General features: G+C 32.6%; 2 protein-coding genes across 2 annotated transcripts in view; one reads left to right on the forward strand and one right to left on the reverse strand.

Annotated features, from left to right (window-relative positions):
- On the forward strand, positions 1 to 6,401 carry LOC130636364 (protein asteroid homolog 1-like). Its single transcript, XM_057446056.1, has 3 exons — positions 1 to 2,535; positions 3,013 to 4,286; positions 4,759 to 6,401. The coding sequence occupies exons 1-3, from the start codon at positions 2,120 to 2,122 to the stop codon at positions 4,848 to 4,850; spliced, it is 1,782 nt and encodes a 593-aa protein (XP_057302039.1). The 5' UTR covers positions 1 to 2,119; the 3' UTR covers positions 4,851 to 6,401.
- LOC130636363 (guanine nucleotide exchange factor DBS-like) overlaps positions 6,100 to 23,845 on the reverse strand; it is a 23,009-nt gene continuing 5,263 nt past the window's right edge. Inside the window, exons 7-26 of the mRNA XM_057446055.1 lie at positions 23,428 to 23,544; positions 22,887 to 23,273; positions 22,659 to 22,778; positions 20,806 to 21,000; positions 19,780 to 20,039; positions 19,077 to 19,323; positions 18,475 to 18,591; positions 18,025 to 18,134; positions 17,669 to 17,738; positions 17,205 to 17,297; positions 15,770 to 15,913; positions 15,323 to 15,400; positions 14,639 to 14,842; positions 13,886 to 13,978; positions 12,764 to 12,842; positions 11,980 to 12,066; positions 10,901 to 10,991; positions 10,290 to 10,470; positions 9,553 to 9,751; positions 6,100 to 8,117 (exon numbers count right to left, since the gene is read on the reverse strand). Coding sequence (XP_057302038.1) covers positions 8,038 to 8,117; positions 9,553 to 9,751; positions 10,290 to 10,470; positions 10,901 to 10,991; positions 11,980 to 12,066; positions 12,764 to 12,842; positions 13,886 to 13,978; positions 14,639 to 14,842; positions 15,323 to 15,400; positions 15,770 to 15,913; positions 17,205 to 17,297; positions 17,669 to 17,738; positions 18,025 to 18,134; positions 18,475 to 18,591; positions 19,077 to 19,323; positions 19,780 to 20,039; positions 20,806 to 21,000; positions 22,659 to 22,778; positions 22,887 to 23,273; positions 23,428 to 23,544 — 2,952 coding nt within the window. The 3' untranslated portion in view covers positions 6,100 to 8,037. The remainder of the gene's footprint in view (positions 8,118 to 9,552; positions 9,752 to 10,289; positions 10,471 to 10,900; positions 10,992 to 11,979; positions 12,067 to 12,763; positions 12,843 to 13,885; positions 13,979 to 14,638; positions 14,843 to 15,322; positions 15,401 to 15,769; positions 15,914 to 17,204; positions 17,298 to 17,668; positions 17,739 to 18,024; positions 18,135 to 18,474; positions 18,592 to 19,076; positions 19,324 to 19,779; positions 20,040 to 20,805; positions 21,001 to 22,658; positions 22,779 to 22,886; positions 23,274 to 23,427; positions 23,545 to 23,845) is intronic.

Below are 23,845 nucleotides of genomic sequence, written 5' to 3' on the forward strand. Positions count from 1 at the left end.
CGGGTGTAGGTAAGTAAGTAAAAAGCAAATAAGTATGAGGGAGTTTAACATCCTTAGAGATTCCGTTCTAGGTAGGTAGATGGAATTTGTACTTTCGAGACATAGATTTTTGCCCGTTGCAAAGGAGAAAAGAAGAAATGATCCTTTTAAAAACAAGTAAATTTTACACAAAAGAGAAAAGTTTCAATGCTTGATTTTAAATTTTTTGAAGCTTCTTTCATGAAAAGTTAAAAGTTTTCTCATTAATTATCATCTCTATAATCATATTAAACATTGTTATCATTATTTTCTTTGAAAAACTTTGTAAACATGGATGCATCAATTTTTTCTCTCGCAATATAAAGCATCTTAAAAGATTTTTAGCAAAACATATTCAGGAAAATATCAGCCTTGCTATTGGCCTTATCTTGTTCTTATTATTTAGCCATTCTTAGCCTTATTCTTAAAAAACGTCTTAAGCAATACACGATTTCCTTTTTTATAAGGAACATCCCAGAAGTGACACCAGGCCGACCTTCAAAAAACGAAGAGCAAAGGAAAAAGACCAGAACTTAGAAGAATATCAGTGGTTCGGGTACGATGTTTCAGACAAATGTGGTTAAAAAAGTTAAATTATTTGGCGTAACAGCCTAAGTAACCAATAACTCATATCCTTCACCTTCCCAAGTAAACAAAAACCAACAAGTTAACAATAGTTGAGTTAAATCAACAAGCAACTTAAACAACATCGATCCTGAGCTAGAACTTTGTGCTCCTTATGAAAGAAATGTGTACGAAAGGACTATGTATTGGAAATTTAATTATTTATGTTACGAATTGTCTCGTTTAACCGACTCGTTTATTATTATAAAAAACGTAATATGATATGAGATTAAAAGAGATCTTGTGTCCAGAATGAAAGCTTTTAAACTAAAGTGAAAGTTACAGGATCATTACAAAAGCTTGGTTGCAGAATATTACTGACAGAGAAGTTTATATTTACTTTTATTTGCTCAATCAGACTTCAGTTTTGTCTTGTGATAAAGTCAGTTTAGCTATGGTTATAATTAATCTTAAAGAAGAAGAAAGCAAGAGAAGGAAAAAACAACGTCTGTAGTTATATAAGACATTAAAATTAATTTTTAAATTTTTTGACAACAATTCAATGAACGATATCGATTCACTTTCAGAGGAAAAATCTCCTTCAAAATAGCCACCACCGCGTTAGATCGGCTAACAAGCATGCCGCCATCGCTTTAACTTCAGGTCGTGCACATCAAAAAACGGGTCATAATGCCTACGGAGGGTTATACTAAAATTAATGTACCGTAAATGATCGAATAACCCCCAGGGGGGCTTATTAGTCAATGGGTTTTTAGGAAAGGGACTTATTCGGGATGGGGCAATATTCGGGAATGGGGTCCTAGTCGAATTTTGAACGGCTTTTTTAGTTTTTGTGTTATGTTTTTGATAATGTATTTATTTTTCGAATAAACTTGACCATAACTATCCTCTTTAAATAATAAATGAAATTCAATAGAATATTATAATATCCTAAAATAAAATAAATCGAACCCCAGTGTTTTCAGTATTTTCGCGACAAGTTCGAAAAAGTCATGCTGATGTTCCATACTGTGGTTCCATATCTTACTCGATAAGGGATACCAAATTAATAAAATTTGTAAACGTTTGATTCATCAAAAATTTCTCTTAATAAATGATAAAAAAACATAACCTATAAAAAAACTATTGATGCAAAAAACAAAACATTTCTTAAAGTTTGGTTTTAATTGGTGTACCAGCTTGACTCCGCAAACAAACTTTTCAATTTTGCACTCCAAAATAGACAATTAAGAAGTGAACAACATTGAGCCTTGATCAAAGGTTTTGCGTTGCTTAGGAAAAAAACCTGTATTCCTATATTCATATATAGAAAAGTGTGTATTAAAGAGTTTCTTAATTATTTATAATTATAAATTTTCCAATTAACCAACTGTTATAAGGGATTAACAAAGATTTTAAAATATTTTGTTATCAATACAAAGTGAAAGTTGTACATCTAAATTGGCACTCGCTAAAGCATTAGAAATGTTTGTTTTCAAGATATTACCGACGGAAAAATTTATATTTACTACTTAACATGGGTATTGAAGGGCTGGCAGCGTTTGTTTATAAAGGTAGGAATCGCTTTTTGGAAACAGTCACCCTTAAAGACGGATCCAGCTTGGTATTCGATGGTAACAACTACTTCAACCAATCAAACGTTCCAAAGAGGTTTGGTGGTGATTACGCTTCACTGTATGCACACTATGAGCATGACTTTAAGTGTTTGCAACGAACAGGAGTTACCTCATATGTTATCTTAGACGGTCAACGTGTTGTAAACACAATAAAGAATCAACTAACACAAGAGGGAAGACAAGGGTTTATAAGCAATATTAAATATTTAGATCATGATACAAAAGATCGAAACAAGTATCCAAAACCTATATTTCTTAGAAGTGTATTTCTACAAGTACTTCAAGATATGAGAATCCCACACGCTGTCAGTGACAAGTAAGTGCATTGAGATTGTTTCCTGGACAAAATAAAGTTTGAGGTTGTCAAAATTTTCATGTTTGTCCATGTTGGCATTTGCAATCCTTTTATGTGGTTGGCCTAACAGTCTAGATAAGCAAATTCAAAAGTCTTTTGGCGAATAAAAAGGTAAAAAATTCTTCACATTATTATTGACTATAGTAATACATTTTAAAGCGCGTCACTTCCTTACACTAAGGCTTTACAAAAAAGCAATTGATGCATGAAGTTATTATAATGGCTAAACCCTAAACCAAGTTTTGTCGTGAAAGTCACAGCAGTCAACGCAATGACTTCAAAATAAACATTGGCTTCCTAAATTTGAATTTTAAGCAATTTTGCGTACAGGGAAATTTATATTTTACTAAAGAAAAAGCTAGGGAATTTTAAAATTAAAATTGCCTCTCATAGCTTGCTACTTCTAATTATATTGCTTATTGACTTTTTTATATCTAGTGAGGCTGATACAGCTGTGGCCAGCGTTGCGAAGAAATTGGGTTGCCCTGTTGTCAGTGATGATAGTGATTTCTTGATGCTTAATCTTGATCATGGTGTTATACGCGTGTCAGATTTGAAGCAGTCATTATTAAAGGAAAACACCAAATGCAATGTTTACTATTTTACCAATATGGTGCGCTATTTAAACATCGATCCCATCTTAACTCCTTTCGTTTCTGTCATTTTGGGCAATGATTACAGCAAAGAGGATAACCTACACTTGGAGATTCAAAATAGCATTAGAGCCGAGGATGTGAAAACTATCAATAAAAAATTGAAATGCATAACATCTTACTTACGGGGCAGAACTAAGAACTTTCTTATGAGTGATATAAGCAGAACAATCAACATTAAGCAGGATACTATTCAGTCGTGGTGCAATAGATATGATCTTGAGCTCTTTAGAGAGGAAGCTGAAGTGTTATACCCTTTGCTGTTTGACACATCAACACCTCAAGAAAAAATCCAACTATTGTGCACAACCAGTAAAAGTCAAATGAAGCAACTTGTGAAGGGTTTGTGTCAATATGGTCTTGTTTGTGCAAGCATTGCTAATTTGTATTTTTGGGATATTCACTTCAATGCAGTGCAATGTGAAAGTGTAAATCAGGAGTCAAGTTGCCAAGCATCGAAAAGGCTGCGAAATTACATGTACGCCTTGCTGAAATATGAACGTCTGTGTGAAACGGAACGAGTCGTTATCACTGAATACAGAAGAAATGGTGAACACTACAGTAAATCAACAAAGGAAGTAAAAAAAGTGGATTGGTCCGACATCCCTATTGATGTACTTTTCTTACAGTGTCACAGAGAAGGGGAAAAGAACCCTGGCGCTGAAAAGAAAAAAGAAATAATCCTTCAACTAGTTCAATATCCACATGAAAATCTTAAAGACGTTCCGCAAGAGCATGAGCTCTTTATGTTATCACTGCATTACGTCATTCTTCAACAGCAAGAACGACGAAGAAATAACATCACATGGCTTCATGTCAAAGCCTTGCTTATTTGCTACCTAAGTTCCTACTACTCAACAGCAGCCGCTGACATTCGAGTAGAAAGCAGTGACTTAATGGTGGATATTGATGCATCGCATGCATTTGCTGAATGTCAATCGTGTTTGTATTATTTGGATATAATAAACACATTGTTTTTCCGTCCTTTTCAGTCGCTTGACTATTCAGCCGTGTTTAATGGTTGCTTTGTACATACTATATTCAAGAATCTGAAAGAAGGTATAAACCTATTTTATTAAATCCTGTTAAAGGTTGTTTACAATGCCAACGTTTCGATCATTATGGTGTATAGTGCATTTAAAACAACTAATTTTTTTCCAAATTTGAGTATTAGTTTTTTTAATTTATTCTTATTGACAAAAAAGTATTATCCGATGCACTAAAAACCAAAGGTGAGGCATAAGCAATGGAGGGAAAAGTGAGTCGTTATTCCACGAAAAAATCCACTGGTTAAGCCGGTTGGTAACTCACTGCTACCATCTTGTCTTACAGACGGAAATTTAGGTATTAATATATAGACTAGTCGATAACCTGCGGAAACATCTACAGGTTCGCTGGTCAGCAATTTTTTTACTCTCTAAGAGGTCCAGAATAAGGATGCGCGCAGCCATTTTATTCTGAACGTTAAAACAGTCCCTTTCCAGTTGATATCCTTTGAGTACTTACGCCTTTTTGTTTTGTTTTCGTTTAGGCTTCATCGATAAAGATTTGGTAACGGATGGAAGTAAAAAGTTGTACGAAAAGCTGGAAAATTTTCTTCCTCGTGATTTATTGGAACGATAGATCTTTTACGATATTCTGCTTGGCAGATGATCAGTTTTGTTAACAATTTTTATTTAACGCGTAAAGGGGATTTTTAATAATTATTGCCTATAAGTTGGTTTTGCATGTGTCCAAGTTTCTGAGTTCCAGGGTATAGGGTGCTTAATTTGAACAAAGTCAAAACCATGGTAAACTTTTGTTTTAACTTTACAAGTTGTTCAGTCTAATTAAGTTCTTACAAAGTTTAAAAGAGCAATGAAGGAGTCTTAATTTGATAACAGCAACAACGTCCAGTAAAAAAAGGCAACAGTAAACCAAAGTAAACCAAAACATTGTTTTTGAAATATGTGCAAATTCCTAGACCACTTTTTAAAAAAAACTAAATTCTTTTAGCTTTAGTATTTCTTCGTGTTACAAACCATCAGTCTCAAAGCCAATAATTTTCCAATTAGAACAATTCGTAAGTACTATAATTAACGAGTAAGAATTGACTTTAATAGTTTCGCGATAAAAAGGAAACGCGATATTTAGGACATCAACCGTCGCGAGAAACTAGTTTTTTTGCAAATTTTAAGGGAAAACTGTCATGGGCGAATTCTTTTTCATTTTTTCGTGAGCAAATTTTCGCGATTAACCCTGTTCATGCCAGTGTGTTATAAGGGTGTGGGTGAAATTTTCGGTTTTCGAAGATCTATTGTTTAAATATATTCAAAAGTATTAATTTGATACTTTTGATACTTGAATTTGAATTTTCGCCATACTTCACTTATTAATTGAGCCGCCGCAAAAAGATCGACAAATTTTGGTACGCCTTTTTAATGATTTGTTGCGTTTATTTGGCGAATTTTTAATTACAACGATAACAAAAAAAAATTTCACAGCACCCCGAACTCACAAAAACTTATATAAAGAGTTATAAATGGGCGTATCTGTAGGAAATTATTAACACCCTGGTGCGTAAATGGGTGTTTAAGTACACATTACGTAAATGTTCATGCCGTCATTTTTTGCAAAATTTTCTATATAAAAAGTTTTAAAAAGCCTTGTGGTACCATTTTTTTTTCATCTATAAAAATTTTTCAATGGTGTTCTCATAGCGCCATGACTTCCTGAACAGTTTAAAAACGTTGTCTGACTCAACACTTTGGATCATCTTAGGTAAGAATCAATTGAGGTAACTGACAGTTCAAAAAATAGTTTTTTCGTACCCTCCTAAAGAAAGAAATATTTAAATTTGAACTATGGTATAGATTTGTCACATACAAATACATACAATTTTTATGAATAGTATTAAAAGAAACAAAATAAAAATACAAACAATAAATAAAGAATAAACAAAAAAATAAACGAAGAAAAATTTAGAAAAATATATCCAACTCCAAATTTATATTAGGCTAAATAATTTATTTATGTATTCTGTTATTATCTATTCATCCCACTACAGACAAATAACTCCCACGATGTCTAGTTTCTTTTATATACAAGATAAAAGAAACTAGATATACGTAAAGCTGCATTCCATAAAGACGTTCTTAGGCACAGCTCCAAGCGTTCTGGACATGCGCAATAGAATTTAAAACGAGTCAAAAAAAATTTAACAACTAATAAAAATTCAGAAAACGTTGCCATCTTTATGTCATAGTGAATGAACATATTGCTGGAAGCTGCAGCCATAACACTTCCGAAAAGGTTCTTTTCAAAATGAATGAAATGTGATTTTTAGTCTTTACACCCAGACCATCTAAATGACAGTAACCTGTAAAATAAATATTTTCGAGCGGAGATACGAACAAGAATATATATTTTTATCAGGATAAAAACTGAACAGTAGAAATGTTTTAAATTGCTAAAATATTGAAGAAATTTTAGAGTTCATTCACACACCAGCTCAAAAATACTACGTTACGAAAACATTAGTACAAAATTCGCTACAACAAAGACCAAATAAATGCCAGAAACGTAACCAGGAAAATTACAGGAGGCGTTAATGAAAAAGAAGGGCGCAATGGGGATGTAATCACTCTCCTTATCAAGTACATTTTCTAATTTTCGTAATATTAAACGGTGGTGTGCAAAGTTTCCATGTAAAAAAGGATAATAGTTGAACACGTTTGAATATTATGAATTTTTATAACTTGAAATAATCTCACATTACTCTAAATAATTAGTAGCAAAATTGTGATATATGTTCATGTTCAAACTAGCAGAGAAAGACGTAATGTCGCCCATTTTTACGCCCCCTTTTAAGAAACCACCACTTAAGACGGTTATAAAAAAAAACCGAAAATATTCCCAACAATTTTCAGGTATAACTCTAATGCTGAATTTCAACTTTGGTATTTTTTCCAAAAAAACTTTAATTCCATGAAAAAACCTGACTTTGTTTTAAACTGAGGGAAAATTTTAGGATAATTTTTTTGCGGACAGAATTAAATTTCTTTCATCAAAACTGAAGCATCAATCAAATATAATGATTAATATTACTCAGACTAAAAATTTATCGAAGTGGAAATCCAGCTCAAACATCACAATATAAAATCACTAACAATATGCTACAAATTTCTGAACTAAATTTCGCGCAATAACAAACTTTTTGCGGAAATGCGCGAAAAAATTAAGCGCGAAAAACAGTAGGCAAAAGGTATTATCTTTTTGTAAAATTCAATATTTTTATTCTCTGCTATCAAACAAAACAATAAAACCCCTTCTAAACTAAAATTTACATAATTAATACCACATAATTAGTACCCCATAATTAGTGCCTCGTGACTAATGCTGTTGTGTAATAAATTAACCCTCCAACCAATCAGAAAGTCAGCCAAATTCGACATTCTCCAATCATCTTGTAAAGAAATTTATCAAATATAAAATCATCCAATCAAACAAGGTGATTATATCAATCAGCAATTTTTAACTATACTCACATTACGACGCGCGTTTCTTAGTATAAACAAAATAATTTAATTGTATAAATTTTAATATAATAATCAAAAAATAAATATATTTTTTTAAAAAAGCCATACACGTGCGCCATTTAAACACTAACCATTAAAACACAAAAACGACACAACATTCCAAACACTCCACATAAAACTCACGTGACCACTAATTACCAAAAACGATTAAAGTATAAAAACAGGACGACATGGAAATTGAACCCCGTACTTCAGGACACAAATAGACAATGATACATAAAAAACATTTCATTTCATACAGCTGTTTCCAACCGCCGTCTTGGACTGGGCGCAGATGGTTTAACCGGCTTGGCTTTCTTCTCTTCTACAGGCGCTAAAAATATAAAATCGACGGGCGTAGAATAATTCAAATTCGAAGGGCGTAGAAAAATAGACGCGATCATAATACAGCGCTATGACACGAGGCCAGTCGGCGAAGTAAAACGATTTATTTATTTTTCTACGCAAAAAAACCCTGGAAAGGTCAATTCGCGAAAAGAAGTCTTCTAAAAGATCAAATTAACCTCCAGGAAATATTTTCAACAACAAAAGGATTCTTTTACTTTTTTTTCTCTTGGTAAATTTCTTTTTTGTAGTTAATGAGGCAAAAAACCTGGTTCGATTTGCAAAATATAACAAGATAACTGATTCGCGAAAATTAACTAATTTAAGGCATCAAACGTACAGAAATTTAAAGCTGCTAAAAATAAGAATTTTTGACCATCTGACCATCTGGAAATCATTATCCAGACCAAACTAAAATTAATAGCTAATTTGCACAAGCCATTCAATGTTCAACAAGATGCAGAAGATGACCAAGTTGGTTAGCGCGTTGCACTATGATGCAATGGTATTCTGCAGTACTGGTTCGAATACACTATGAGACGTTTTTCATTAAAAAAGAATTGCAAACGAAAACTCGTTGATGACGATGCAATTGGATGCAACTGCAATTTGGGACATTTATAGTTAGTTACGAGTTAGAAATACAACTTGTATTTTGCGGAATGAATGGTAAAATTACCATAAGTAGAATTTTGCTGCCGTGGGTAATAGAGATCCATACGTGAATATGCGACGCGTGGATAGTGATTTATAGGTTGGAATATATATTAAAATTTAATTGATCAAAATAAATGTTGATAATTGCGAAAACAAATTGCAACATGAATCCTAAATGAATTTTATTTCCACCTCGCTAAAAATCACACATGTACAGGAGGTGCTATGTGAGATATAAAGGAATACAGACCAGTAGAAGTATTTAGGATAAATTTAATAAAGATTTTTTCCATGAACCCTAAGCATGGTCAGGGTACCTAGCAAATTTAATGGAATAAAATTCATTAGATAAATTTCAGGGTAATTTACGGCTATTCACTGAGTACTATTGTGAATTTTTGATTATTCAGGGTCTACACTGACGATTTTTACTCTTAAAAAGTCTTAAACTATAAAGACACTGCCATTATAACTAAAGTAATTTGTTTATGAAATATCTGACACCTGATTCACAAGACTTTTTGAAAATCCCTTTCTTTAATCAAGGAAAATATTGGAAATAAAAACTCAAATAGTCCATTCCAATGGTTTAAGCAAACTGGTCATTACCAAATTTATAGGATTTTTAGAGATTTTGAAAAAATTAGTACAAATTTCAGGGTTCTTAAAACCATTTGTTCAGGGTTTTCAGCACACACAGTCACAGCACACACAGCACACTGATGTAAACAAAAACAGCAGAAGAAACAGATTGAAAGAAGGCTTACCATGCGTTACATCGACTGCGAATATTTCCAAATAACCACATGGTGCCCAGCCCTCTTTAAGACTTTTACAATCTTTACAATACCACCATCCTCCATCCCCTTCTTTGATCAGGTTTAAAAGATCTCCAGCATTGAAAGATAACTCAGACTCTTCAACCGCACTGTAATCTGCAATCGCAACGAACGTGTTCACACCTATCTATATTCAAAAGGAAGTAAATCACATCTTTAGTTTATTTCAGCTGGTAAGAAAGTCTAAGGGAAACACGACCAAAACTTAACAATTTTGTCTCACCTTACGGGATTCAACTGTACACACAAAAGGCAGGAAGACATTTGAAAATAGATCAGACAAAAACATCATGAAACACGCAGTTACATCAAAGAGAGACTTTCTGCGTTTTCTTTTTTTTTACGACACAAAATTAGGCATTTTAATCTAATCATTTGTTCAATTAATCAACTATCGGTGAAATATAATTTTACAAAAAATCGCGGAACATGCTGTTAAAGTAGTGGCAAAAACTAGATTTTTTTTCGGTTATATTGAGAGGGTAGGTATTTTGCGCTGTTCCCAAATATTATTTTGCGTAAAATTTTTGTAGGGTAAGGGAAAACGACAAAATTTCTTGATGTGACAAAACATGTAGAAGCTTGAAAGAATTTTAAAATATTAGAGCCAGAGTTTATATTAATAAATATATTAATATATATTAATAATTAGTAATCCAACATACTTCCACTTCGGGTTGTGCTTCATCCACTACCACAACTTGTTGAGTGGTTTCTTCCTCTATAACTTCGTCGCTCAGTTTAGTTTCTTCATCCTCATCAAATTCGCTGTCTGACCATCCTGAGTCGGTGTCTTCTTCAACGTCAAGTAAATCTGACGCCGACGATGCTCTTAATGACGTTAGCCTACGACAATACATCAGAGTCGTCAGACATCATAGTACACCATGGAGCTCTTAAATCATACTTAAACATGTATATTCACACAAAATGTTATTGGGAGATTTAGATTTTGGGTTAGCTACTAAAGGCTACATGAAACACCTATTACCCATGTTGAGAATACTGTCTATATTTCCTAAAAGCGATATAAAAGCGATATATTTCAAAATCCAGATTGATAAATTTCCTATCGTAGAGTGTTAAGCGAGCAGAAGTTTCAGCATTGACAATAAGAAAATTTCCCTGCTTGCAATGCAAGTTTGTGTTATAGTAAAACAGGGAAACTGGGAAATAAGAAAAGTTCCCATAATGCCGCGCAGGTAAGATAACGCAACATTAAAATGCGTTCAGAAAAAAATCTCGTTGTTCAGGATACATAAAACATTTGGCTTACTTGTTTGCGGCGTCTCTTCCTCCAGATATGTGGTCTATATGAACGTTTGCTAGTGCAGATAATGTTGGAGTGGAACTACGAAGGCTCGGATCTAAAGAAACAAAGCTTTTATCTTACTTAATACAATTTCACTCTTTTGATCTCTTTTTGAAACAATTTTTTTTTCCTCCGCCTGCGTATCGAGGAATGTATTGGATTAGTTTTTCGTGTTCATAACGTACAATAAAAAATGCTAATTTTCGTTTCTCAGTGTATTCAAATGTCCAAAAGAGTGATTTCAAAGTAATCCCTTGTTCGGTTTTTCAACACAGCCCTCATACAGGTTTGATATAACTGCTTTTTTCTTTGTGGAGGCCTTTTTTATTATTTTGTCTTTACTTGAACAGATTATGAGACGATTGTTTTGGTAAAATTGCCCCATATTCTTAGCCGCTTTTCAGTGTTGTCTTTTATAACAGTAAGGGTAGTTTATTTCGTTTTTTTCCAAACTCAGGTAAAATATGAATTTAGGTGCTAAACAGGGTTGCAACTCATTTTTTCAATCAATATTTTAGGGATAATCAGAAGAGATTTTAGCTGTTTTTTTAACAGAAACACATACAAAAATTTAGGAGATCTTGATTAAGTGAAAGTGTAACCTAGAATCACAAAAATCAAGAATCAAAGGAACTGAACAAGGAAGGCAAATTTGATTGATCAGATTTCATTTCCGCATTAGCTGATACATAAGTATTTTAAAATTATATTCCAAAAAGAGAATCCATTATAAAAAATAAATTGGGCAAAGTGATGTTCCTTGAAAATTTAGAAGATTTTTAAAAAGCGTGGGAACCTTTCCTAGAAACAAAGTACACCTTATATCATCATCGAGTTCGTCTGCACTATTTTAAAAATTAGTAGATCATGCCTGCTGAGAATAAGTTCCTGCATGTTTTTAGAACCAAATATTTGAAAGATACACTTTGTTTAAAATGATAGCCGAATCGCTATTTTGTGCGAAGAATGTATGACTTAGAGGTACCTGGGATATACACACTGGTAAAAATCTACGGAACAGAAAACCTGTTAAACACACATACCTAGGAGTTTTAATTTATTTTGGAGATCTTCTTTTGATATTTTTTTCCTTTCTGAATCATCCACAGAGATTTTCCTTGATTTATTTTCTAAAAAGAAAAAAAACATTTTTAGTGCCATGTATGCAATTTTGTATTTTCTCAGTATCTGTTAAACGGCCATTTGCCAATTAAATTTTCCAATGAATTTCCAAGTCTAAACTAAGGGACATGTATTCCACTTCACGCAAGTTGTGAAGGAAAATATTTTATCAATACCCAACAGCCCTTATCTTATATTTCTGGATTACATCCTGGTATGGAAGTTTGTTTATTTTCTTTTACGAAAATATTGTTTATGTAGCAGTGCTGAAGCTTACAAGAAACTTTAATACTTGAATTTCATGCATAACCGAAAGCATGCTATCAGGTTTTTGCAATAAAATTTATATGAAGCGACCCTTATAGCTTTTCTAATGTCTCCATGTACGGTCAAGGATGTGTTCAAAAGTTGCTACATAAAGTTAAAACAAAGCTATTACTTTCGTATTTCTTCTACGCTCTAAGTTTTTAGTTAAAAGGGCCTTAAAATGAGAATGTGAAATTGCTAAGAATGTTTCAGTCAATTGTTTTATTTTTTTAATAAAGAATGCATGGCAAAAATTCGTCATAGATACTTACGCAACTCTTCTAGAAAGCTTTAGAAAACCTGTTCATAAATGTCTAATATGCCTGGCATGGATGGAGCCTTCTGGTACGCACTGCTCACACGCGTAGCTATATGATTAGAAATCAAATGAGGACTAACCTTTCACTCCTTCGAATTGCGACATCAATATTCTTCTGATTTCTGTTAACCAGTTATTTTTTACGTCAAGGTTGGCTGCCTATAAAAATAAGAAGAACGCTATGAAAGCTTTATCAAGTAACCCAAAGCCTTGACCCCAGATGTTTCGGTTTTCTTATGAATTTAAAAAATTTTGCTTCCGCGGCTTTTTCTTTTTTCAATATTTTTTTGTGTACTTATTATTAGACCCTGAAATTTTGTGACTTTTCGTAACTTTTATTGAACTTTCTCATTCTAAAAAAAAATTTTGGATTTTTTTTGTACATTTTCGGGGGTAAGCCATTTGTGAATATTTAAAGTAAATATTTTTTGTTATCTCCTTCTATGCTAAATCTAAAATTATTCAGTTGATAAACATTTGAAAGTAATCACACGTGTAAGATAAAATGAGGACCAGATGTGTAATTTACAGACCAAAATATATAATTTACGAACCAAAATTGATATTTTACAGAAATTACCCATTACCTTTGATGACGTCACTACAGGTGGTAATGACGTCATAACACCCAAATTAAAAATCAATCTTACTCCTATTGTGATTAATTCTTCATTTTGGGGAATATTTGGGAAATTTACTTTTGAAAAAAAAGAAGAAATTGATGTTTTGAATTGGAAAAAAACATTTTTTATTGTGATCAAATTTTAATTTCTCCTGACATATATTTAACAATTAGACTTTTTTTCATAATTATAATATTTTTTTATATATTTTACATACTTGTCTACTTTCAAAACATAGCATACTCTAAACTACGACATTCTTCATTAATACCTAAAAAAATCAGCTACCCTTTGTCTTTGATGACGTCACAACAGGTGGCAATGACGTCATTACACTCAACTTAAAAGTCAATCGTATTCCTATTGTGTTAAATTATAAGTGTGCCAAGTTTTAAAGCAAAATTATTTGTAGTTCATGAGTAATTTATAAAAATGTGGCCGCGGGCACCTTATGCCCGAACTTACTTACGTAACTCTAAAAGGCGTTAATGCAAAGCGTCACAAAGCTTACCAATAAGGGCGTACATAGGAGTGGCACGGTGCCTTAAGATTACAGAGAAAGATATATTCCAAACCTACCTGTAAGATGAAAGTTTCATTGCGTCCTTGCACCCACAACTCAAATTTACATACATCACCCTTCACAACTTCAGTCACTCCAACCTCGGCTGTCTGAAAATAATTCAAAATGTTTAACTCTTATTCTGTAATGCAATGAAAAATACAACGTTCAAAATATTACATTTTATATAAAATAACGATGTTCATCTTCATTGGAGCTTACAACTTAACCAGATTGTCGGTTTTGGTTAGGTTTAGGGTTTGGCTTTTTGATAAAATCGCCGAACTAGCATCTTAAAAAGACGTCGAGCTATCTTATCAATAGGGGCGTCAAGCTGTCTTCCTAATAAGGGCGCAAGCTAACTGCTCAAGAATAACCACTCGTGGTGGGGGGTAATTTCTGGTGCTTACTATAAACCTCCATATTTTTGCAGCCGTTCTCCAAAAGAACATGATCCTATGCGTTTTCTCGCTCAGCGTTTCAAGTTCCACACTACTAAAGCAATGGCTAAAAAATCTTGCTGATGTCATACAAATATGTAAAAATTTCTTCATGGGCCTATTGACTAGTTATATATAAGTTTCAAATTGCATTCTATTTGGACCCACTTTTAATACCATAGAAAATCATGATAGCCATTTAGTATAACTTTTCATAAGACAAGATACTTTAGCTATTTATGGGCCTACCGAAGTACTATATGACCCAAGACCACTCTGTACAAATCAATTAATACTTTTACATTAGACCGCGCGATACTTAAAAATTACCTTAAGGTATCTTTTACATTGGTAAGTTCCAAGTTCTCGACCATTGTCCATCTCTCTTTTCGAAAATATTAAACAGTTCTCAAAAAGAAAAACCTGTCTCTGTTTTCCACCCAACTTCGTGAATTGTTTGAGTGTGTTCTTTTTACATTCCCATACGGTGAAAGAATCTTGTAAAACAAGTTTGCCTTCGTCATCCAAGTTTCCCTAAAAACAGAGATTGAGGTATGTTAATCATAAACAAGACAAAAAATAATTGAAACATCACAGAAATCTGTTGTGAATATTAGGCAGATATCGCATGCCTATTCGTTGAATATCAAAATCGAAGCAAGGTTAAAGTAACAGTGAAGCTGAGCAAAGTCTTACTGTGGGTGGATAACTCTAATATTCAACAAGAATGGGTGCGCAATTTCTGTTTCGATGTTTGTTTTTTGTATATGTATAAGTTTCTGCTTCGATAATTTTTAAATACTTTCAACCAACCAATTAAAAGCATTGAGTTCAAAACAAAAGAATTTAATGTTGGACGATTTGATGATTAAAATCAACATCAGTTGATCACAAATAAAAACCATTGCATGATAGGGGTGGAATACCATCCAGTATTCCATGGACGGTTTTGTCTACGGTTATATAATAATTAACTGTATTATTTCATCATCAACAGACAGTATTGGAACTTACCCCGAAACCAACCAATCCTGAGGAATGCATCACATCATTAACGTGACGTAAAACCTTTTTCATGGTGTGGAGTGCTTCCTAAATAGATATAAAAAAAATGATGAGGTTTGCAAAATCAAGTCCAAAATATTAAAACAGACAGAGTGTGGTTGCAGTGAATATAAACAAAGTCAACAAAAATCAACAACAATAAAAGAGCAGAGAAATAAGCCAATCAATTTGCAGTAAAAAAACAGTAAAAAATCCAGGAAACACACATTGCATTGGAAGATGTACAAGGAAGTCCCCTGTCATAGAAGCAAATAAAACAACAACAAAAAAAACAAGTTCCAAAATAAACAGGTAAAGTACACAAAGTAGTCAACTAATCTAGACATTACAAATGCAGACCAGCAATATGTCACCAAATAAAAATCAACTAAGAAAAGAGAAAGCAAGATGGCTTACCATGATATCAGCATGAGCAGGATTTCTTTTACTGACATACTTTAACATTTCTGTGAGCAACAATTTATATTTCGTGATACGTTGGACAGGCTTCAAAAGATAAGAATCTAAGTTGAGCTGGTGTCCAATTTGTTTTTGGTACTCCTGAAAAAGAGGAATTAACATAATACATTTCATTGCAGATAAACTTCTATGCTATCTGAGTAGTACACTAGAAGTACACTTTAAGGTATATGGTTACTACCCTTGTCAAATTACGGAGGAGTGAACTGATTTTGACGTTTTTTTGTGCTTTCTGTGGAACGTAAGATTTTCCATCTGCCACTTCCAAATGGAAATTTAAAGTGATTTAAAGAATTGAACGTTTTAAAGTATTTTTCTGTAAGAAGTCTTCTGTACTATATTTCAAGTTACAAAATATTGTTTATCAAAATTCCAAAATTGTCATTTGAAGCTTTGGAAGTGCTAAAGTATTTTTTCTATATTCCAAGTTAGCTGTATTTTATCATTTTTTTCTTTTATAGTATTATAAACCTTAATTCGTTAAGTCTTCCTCAAAATATAAAATAATTTTTTTTAAAAATGCACAACATATTAAAAATTTTGTTTATGTTTTTGTGATGAAATATTATGAACCAGTTGTTCTGATGAAAAATCTATATCATGAATCTACGCTGTTTCAATATAGCCCTCAGACTTAACTTCATTTTCACCCGAAGAGATTATAATTTACTTAATTCAGTTCTTTAGTTACACGACTCTCTTGCATGTTCAGTGTTTTTATATAACACGTGGAATGTAGGTATAGTTTACACCTCCATGTATGTAACGATTAGGACATTTCTATCCATCAAACTTACTTAAAAAAGATGAGATTTGAAACCCTATTGTTTTTTAAAGGATTTATTCGGAGTTAACGAAATAACTTAACGAAATCTAAACTATGCAAGTATAAAAAAAATGGTTTGGTTTCACAGCTTCACAGGCTTTCTTTGATGATAAACCATGATAAAGGCGAAATAAACTTGCACGCACATGTTAAATTTGATTTCTAACAGTCCTAAATCTTTCTAAGATAGACAACATTTTGTTAGTGTTTGTGCATCTTTTTGTGACATTGCTACGTTCCACTGTGATGTGCATTTAAGAACAGTTAAATCAGCTACTGTGATCTGATGTATAGATTACATACATCACATTTATCATTGATCAAGTTTTGTTATTCAATGCACACTTTTAATGAGTACCAAAATAGAAGCAAGAAAAATCTCTAAATATAAATTGGCGTACACACATATTTTTATAATAAAAAAATTGTTTTAGGTATTTATTGATAATGTTCTTTCAGTTTTGTATTTTTTTTTGTACGTCCAAATCATTCAGTGTATACCTATGAAACATCAAGTAAACATAGCAAAAGTTACATTTTTCTTACATGCAAGAATGATGTCTCATGGAGCTCCTTCCTTACAGCTTCTGATTTCGGTTTGTTTTTACAGTACGTAGCATACAACTGAAACTGTTCTTTCTAATGGGAAAACAGAACGCAATCTATAAAATCACCATAACAACTAACTGAAATAGTACTGAACTAGTCGTTAGCCCGTGGAAAATCCACAGGTTCGCCCGTCGCAGCTAAGCTACCATTTTGCGTGACAGACAGACAGACAGACAGACAGACAGACAGACAGACAGACAGACAGACAGACAGACAGACAGACAGACAGACAGACAGACAGACAGACAGACAGACAGACAGACAGACAGACAGACAGACAGACAGACAGACAGACAGACAGACAGACAGACAGGCAGACAGACAGACAGACAGACAGACAGACAGACAGACAGACAGACAGACAGACAGACAGACAGACAACATTAACAACAACATTATACCTTATCCATAAACACTTGACCAGCAAGGTACGGTGCGTCTCTACAAGTTTCTAATTCATCCATGAAATTACTGGAAGATAACAGTATAATGTAGTAAGAATATAATACATTTATAGTATTGATAACCTATGGTCTATCCATATAGATTCAAAATATTTTATATCGCGCCGCTTTTTAGAAATATGCATGTCCTGTCTCTTTGTAGTGGTGATATCTAAATTCAGGTATTTGTGAAAGTATTTGTAAATGTCATTGACTACTACAAAAACCAAAAAAATGAGAGTAAAAATCACACAGTAAAGTACATTTATGGAAATAATTTGGTTGTGTGTTTGTGATAAAAATTAGTTACTTACCCAGTGTGAAATTGATAAATTTCTTTAATGTTCCCAAAAATGACATGCTTTTGTGAACGTATGTGATGTGGTATATTCATATTGATGTCATCAAATGCAGCATAATAAGTCTTTTAAAATAGATAATAAGATCTTCTTAACAGAAAAAACCACCACAACAAAAAAATGTATGTCTTTGTGTTTAAATTGCTTATGGCAACTTTTTGCCTTAGTTTTTCAGGAAGAATTATTCTAATTGCTAATGCACATATATTATTTTACTCTCAACTCAATTTTTTTTTAATTTAAAAATGAGTTAATTTCCTTTTCCAGGTTCTTTCTAGGTGCTCATTTGTGGTCATGTTCAATTAAGCTTGAACAATAATTATTCAAACTTTAGCGTACATAAAATTTTAATTACTAAAAATCGAAATTAAAAGGAAATAATGAAATACACAATCAGAATCTTACTTCAAGAATACATTGCAGGTCATTTATATAATCACGCTCAGTGTTAATCAGTTCTGTAATCACATGCCGAATTTTTTTTCGATGCTCTGGATCCTCTTCATATTCGGCCAATTGAAGCTGAAAATAAATGAAATATTCAGACTCACAACCAAGAACTAAAAAATTCTGTAGTGTAAAACTTTAAACTAAATTTGCACACAAAAAAGATTTCTGCCTCATAACAGCTGCATACTGTACACTCTGTCGCATATTTGAATCTAATCCATATTTGCTAAAAAGATTGTGTTGCTGCATGCTGCTATGAGCATGTTCATCGTTATTCTAAATCACATGTTTTCTTCTTATAAATAAAGATGTATGTTATGTGATCGAAAAAGGGAACTGTGTTTTCAGTGTGAAACTCGTTTTAGGTCGATTACAGTTTTTATTTAAGCAAAACCCCATTACACAACGTATATTCGCCACCATAAAAGAACTATGCAAGATGTTAATAGAGAATGTGACCTGAATTCATACATTGCACAATAATACCCTGGAAGAAACTGTTTGAGGGTTGATTAAACTTTATCTATTCTAACTTATCAGCAATTTATCTATCTTACCTGTGCAGGTGAAGATACAGGTCTTCTAAACGACATCCTCAATGACTTTCGAAATGTTTTGTTTCTTTTATACTTTTCAATATCGTCTGTTACAACAACAGAAATTTCTTTTTTATCAACTGGAGGTGTAGGTGACATTGGTGCTTTTAGAGAATTCCTGTCTTGTTTCTTTTGGACATCTTTCTCAACTACCATTGCTTTTACTGGTTGTATCGGTCGTACTGGTTTCACAGCCACTTTTTTTAAACTAAAGCAACAAATGTTTTAAAAATGAATGAGAAATTGTTAAGACACGTAAATTGGCCAGTACTCTGAAGATGGTTAGCCGCAAAAGTTTTGCCTGGAATAGGTATAAGCCAAGTAAAAAGGGAACAGGGGTGTATACCGTAGGCAAAAATTAGTATTTAAAGATTTGGGATTGAAATAAATAAACTAAGACCCTAAGCAAGTCCCTTTTAAACAATAAAAAGTTAACTTTGAAAAAATCAAAGTACATAAATATAAATGGCATCCTCTACGCTGGTGGGAAGATCTATGGAATACCTTCGTTTTTTCTACTAAATTACGCCTGTGATTGCAGCTCATGTACGTCACCTGATATGTGTAACGTATGGTATTAACGTAAGTCAGAAGTAATTAACCAACTGGCCTAAAAACATTGTTTGTTCTTGAATTCAACTTAACCTAACTTTTGGGATAATACCTTGCTTCTCTTTTCTCTAACATTCCTTTCACTTCCTCAATTCTTTTTAGAGCTTGCTTGACCTTTTCGTCAATCATAGGATTTTTTAATTTTTTACACAAACTATCCAGCTGATTCATTTTCTTCATGTTTATTCCTTTCCCATTTTTCATAAACTTGTCTAACTCTTGAAGACACGTTTTTGCACCTTCTTCCGTACCAAAAGCTTCAGCTGGTTGAGCAGCAAGAAGATCAACACCACTCTTGCACCAAATATCAAGCTGGAAGAAAAATAATAAAAAATAAAGTTTCTGCAGGAAAAAAATACTCTATGTCACGTCATAACATAAAATACTGTCTATCTGGTTGTGACTCCAGCAAAGGAGATATTATTGTCTCATTTGTTTGCTAATGATTAGCTATTTCAATACATTAGTTAGAAATTAACACAAAAATTATAATTAGTTAAACCACTGTATCAACCTAAAACTTTAAAATTATTTAACTGAACTGATGTATCCTTCTTGTGAGTATCTAGGGGTAACTTGAGACGACAATTTACTAAATTCTTAAAAAACTAGGCCAAGCTACTGACAGTTTAACTATCAAAAATATTTAAAAAAGTTTCATCAAAAGCACGCAGACCTATATTTCCCTGATCAGTGTTTAAAAGCCCTTCTAAAAAATTATCTTTACAATATGTTAACAGATCCTTGCTGATGTCATTTAACATTAAGAACTAATTACCTTTCTATCTTCTGAGTAATTTCCATAGGCTAGTTTTAGGTATGTAAAAAATTTCATGATTTGAGTACTCACTAAGAATTATATACATGAACAACAACAAGGTAGTAAAATAAATACCTGCAAAAGAAACATGTTTATTTTTTAAATAGTCCTAAACCTTAAAGGACTAAACACAATGTCATGCAACAGTGCTATTATTATTAAATTATTTCTATCAATATTGAAGAGATAGAAATAACAACGCCCACTCCATGATGGCATATGTTAAAACAATGGAAAACATAACACAAACTAACATACCTTATCAAGGCATGTAAACACATCCAAGGATATCTGCAACAAATTTCTACGATCTTCTAGCTTTGATTCAAAGTTATGGCAAAGGTGTTTTATCTCGTTTAATCGTACTTGAACACTGTTGTGTGCAAACGAACCAAATAAGACGAGCATGCTTGTTCCTCGTTCTTTTAGGTTCATCATTTCATCATAAGGAGCCTAGTGAATTGAAAAGAAGCTAAATATCGGTTCGTGTGAAATAAAGTTATCTGTTTCTCAACTCTTGGAAGCACACAATTAAACAGCAAAGTAAACATTTTTTCATCAGAAGCCCTTGTGAACAGATGGAAAAGGCACTTTATGACCTCACCCTGCTAACAGTGTTAATATTTGAGAAAAAGAACCATTTCTAGCCATCTCTCGAAAATTGCGAAAAACTCTAATTTGAGAAGATGCAAACGTATATAAATAAATATATGATCGTAAAGTTAAAAATTCAATAGCTTGTACTTCCAGAATGCCCTTGTCATAGAATATTTTATGCTTCAACTAAACATTTTTTGGAATTTATAGCAAAATTAGTATGGTCTAAGATTTTGGTTCTAACAAAAAATATGACATCCTAAGTATGGCGTGGGGATATTGCCAAGTCAACTTAAAGTTGAAGATAAGTAAAAAAGTTTGAAGAAGACAGTAATGAAATACAAAGAAGTTACCTGAAACAACAACTTAGAGATTAGGCAATATAAAACCAAACTTGAAAAATTTGGTTTTATTTTGCTTAACTCCAATGACAGACCAGATTTTAGTAACTGTGTATCAGTTTTAAAAAAAAAATAAGCGCTAAAATACTTGAGTTCACTGTAATAATATGTGACCCACTAGGAATTACCTCACAATGTCATGCTAATGAGCAAAATGTTGTACCAAAAATAATTCGATTTTAGCTGATTTAAGTGGTTGCAAGATAAAATTGTAAAATGACTTAGAAGATTACCTGATTCAACATCTGTTCCAAGAAGCACCCAACACAAAAAGAAATGTTTCAGTAAACGTACATTATTTGCTGGTGCTTCCTAACAAGGTTATCTACTGCATTGAACACGAAGCTTATATGCTGCATAGTAGTCACCCAAGAAAATGTAGCTAACAAAGTGCACTTTTAGTCGATTAGCAAATAATGGCTGCAAATTTAATTGACACCGCAAGGTAAGCAGTAAAAGGAATAGATCAGAGCATGCCTTGGACAGATAGCACCACAGTATTTCATTAGATTAGGTTAGGGAAAAAGTAAATAAGCTATATCTCAATAACAGATTATGTAAATAGCCGGATTTGGAAAATATGGGAGGCAAGATCTACTGGAGATATGTACCAAAACGTAAAATCCATCTGAAACAGGTAGTGCAGGTTGTAATGAGAATGAAGTACTTAAGAAATGCTTTTTTGATCCAAAATGGACTACAGACAGATCTTCTTCGCACAAAGATGTACACACTAATTACAGGAAAAATATAAAAGCAGAAGCAAAGTTGAGAAAAGAAATCATAGCTACAACAAGTGAGAAACAAAAATCCAACACTAAACAACAGATTGAGGTTGCACAAGATTTACTAAAAATATCCAAATATAAGAAAAATATGAGGATACAAAAGAAATTGGTCATAGAAATAAAAAAGTTGGACAAGACAAGTTTAAAAACGACAATCAGATTGTATCTTGGAACGTTTATAAAGTCTGGTTTTATGGTTCGTTTTTAACTAGTCATCCTTGTTCAAAACAGTGAAACAACAGGAAATATTTTACAGCGTATAAATATGGTGATTCCACTGCAATTTATGTTATCTCTAACACCAAAGAAACTAACAAATACATACCTTTCGTTTCAATTCAAAGTCATCTAGTTCTTCAAATAAATCTTTTGCTGATGTTAGAGAATCCCCAATGTCTGTCCTTGACTCAAGTATGCTGGTTATTTGTAACAAAGGTTGTGAAACCTGTTAAGAAATCAAAATGAAAAAATAAATGAAAAAAAATTAGGTATCCCATAATAAAAAATGAAAATACATTGCTTTCAAATTAACATAACAATATTTAATACTTGCCTCTGCAAATTGTTTTTCAAAGTTACAAAGCTCTCGTGCCTGTTCATGATATATTTTTTGATCATGCCAAAGTTTATCAATAATCTTTCCGTATGTGCTCAGCTTTTCAGTGCACACTTGCAACTGTGCCGAGTTATATCTTTCTAACGGTGATTGATCTCTTCGAGAGTGACTTAATGGCTTGTTGACAATAGGAATTAACGTTTCAGCAATTTCAATTGTACATCTAATGTCATCGTTAACATCTTCAACCAGTTGTTCTTGTTGTTTCCCTTGTCGATCAATCATATCAATACTTGAAAAGGGTGTTTTGTCTGAGAAAGCCACTTGAATGTCGTTTAATCTCTGCTTTACCTTCATGCAGGTGTTTTGGAACCGTTCTACAGCCTAAAATTTTTAGACTATTCTTTAGTATCGTATGTAGTATTTACAATTTAGCATGACAACCTATTAATTTTTTTTCATTTTAAGCCATTCTTACATAATAATAGACATGAGACAAAAGTATGTTTTCTCTAAATATCATAAATAAGCAACCCACTGTGGTATATTCCACCCATTCAAAGATATTAAAGCCGTTGAATCCACCAAGTTCATCTGGTAACTGACTTTGTTCAACATATTCATCTAACATACCAATATTATCAAGAAAAATAATCTAAAAAAAATGTCAAATGTCTATTTTTGATGTTGTTTATATATAAAACAATATTTGACATTTGGCACATCGTTATTGCCTACTTCGCACTTTCCTTCACTCAAATTTTTTTCAGTTGTTTTAAAAGTTTCTTTTCAAAAAGTAAGGAAATTTTAAGCATTTTTTTTTTCTTACAGTCTTTTCAATGCTTTAGTTCATATTTCAAAAGAATTGACCAAGTATAAGCTGTGAGTAAGGCACAAAAAAGGCAATATAAATCGATTTAACCACCCTTTACTAGAGCTATATAATACATTTAGGC

The sequence above is a fragment of the Hydractinia symbiolongicarpus genome, chromosome 3, assembly GCF_029227915.1.
Source record: "Hydractinia symbiolongicarpus strain clone_291-10 chromosome 3, HSymV2.1, whole genome shotgun sequence".
Taxonomy (NCBI): Eukaryota; Metazoa; Cnidaria; class Hydrozoa; order Anthoathecata; family Hydractiniidae; genus Hydractinia; species Hydractinia symbiolongicarpus.

Bases quoted from the DNA above. Each gene is read 5' to 3' on its own strand.
- LOC130636364 (XM_057446056.1), top strand. From the start codon at position 2,120: ATGGGTATTGAAGGGCTGGCAGCGTTTGTTTATAAAGGTAGGAATCGC. The intron at 2,536-3,012 runs GTAAGTGCATTG...TTTTATATCTAG, and splicing joins CCACACGCTGTCAGTGACAA to TGAGGCTGATACAGCTGTGG. The intron at 4,287-4,758 runs GTATAAACCTAT...GTTTTCGTTTAG, and splicing joins ATTCAAGAATCTGAAAGAAG to GCTTCATCGATAAAGATTTG.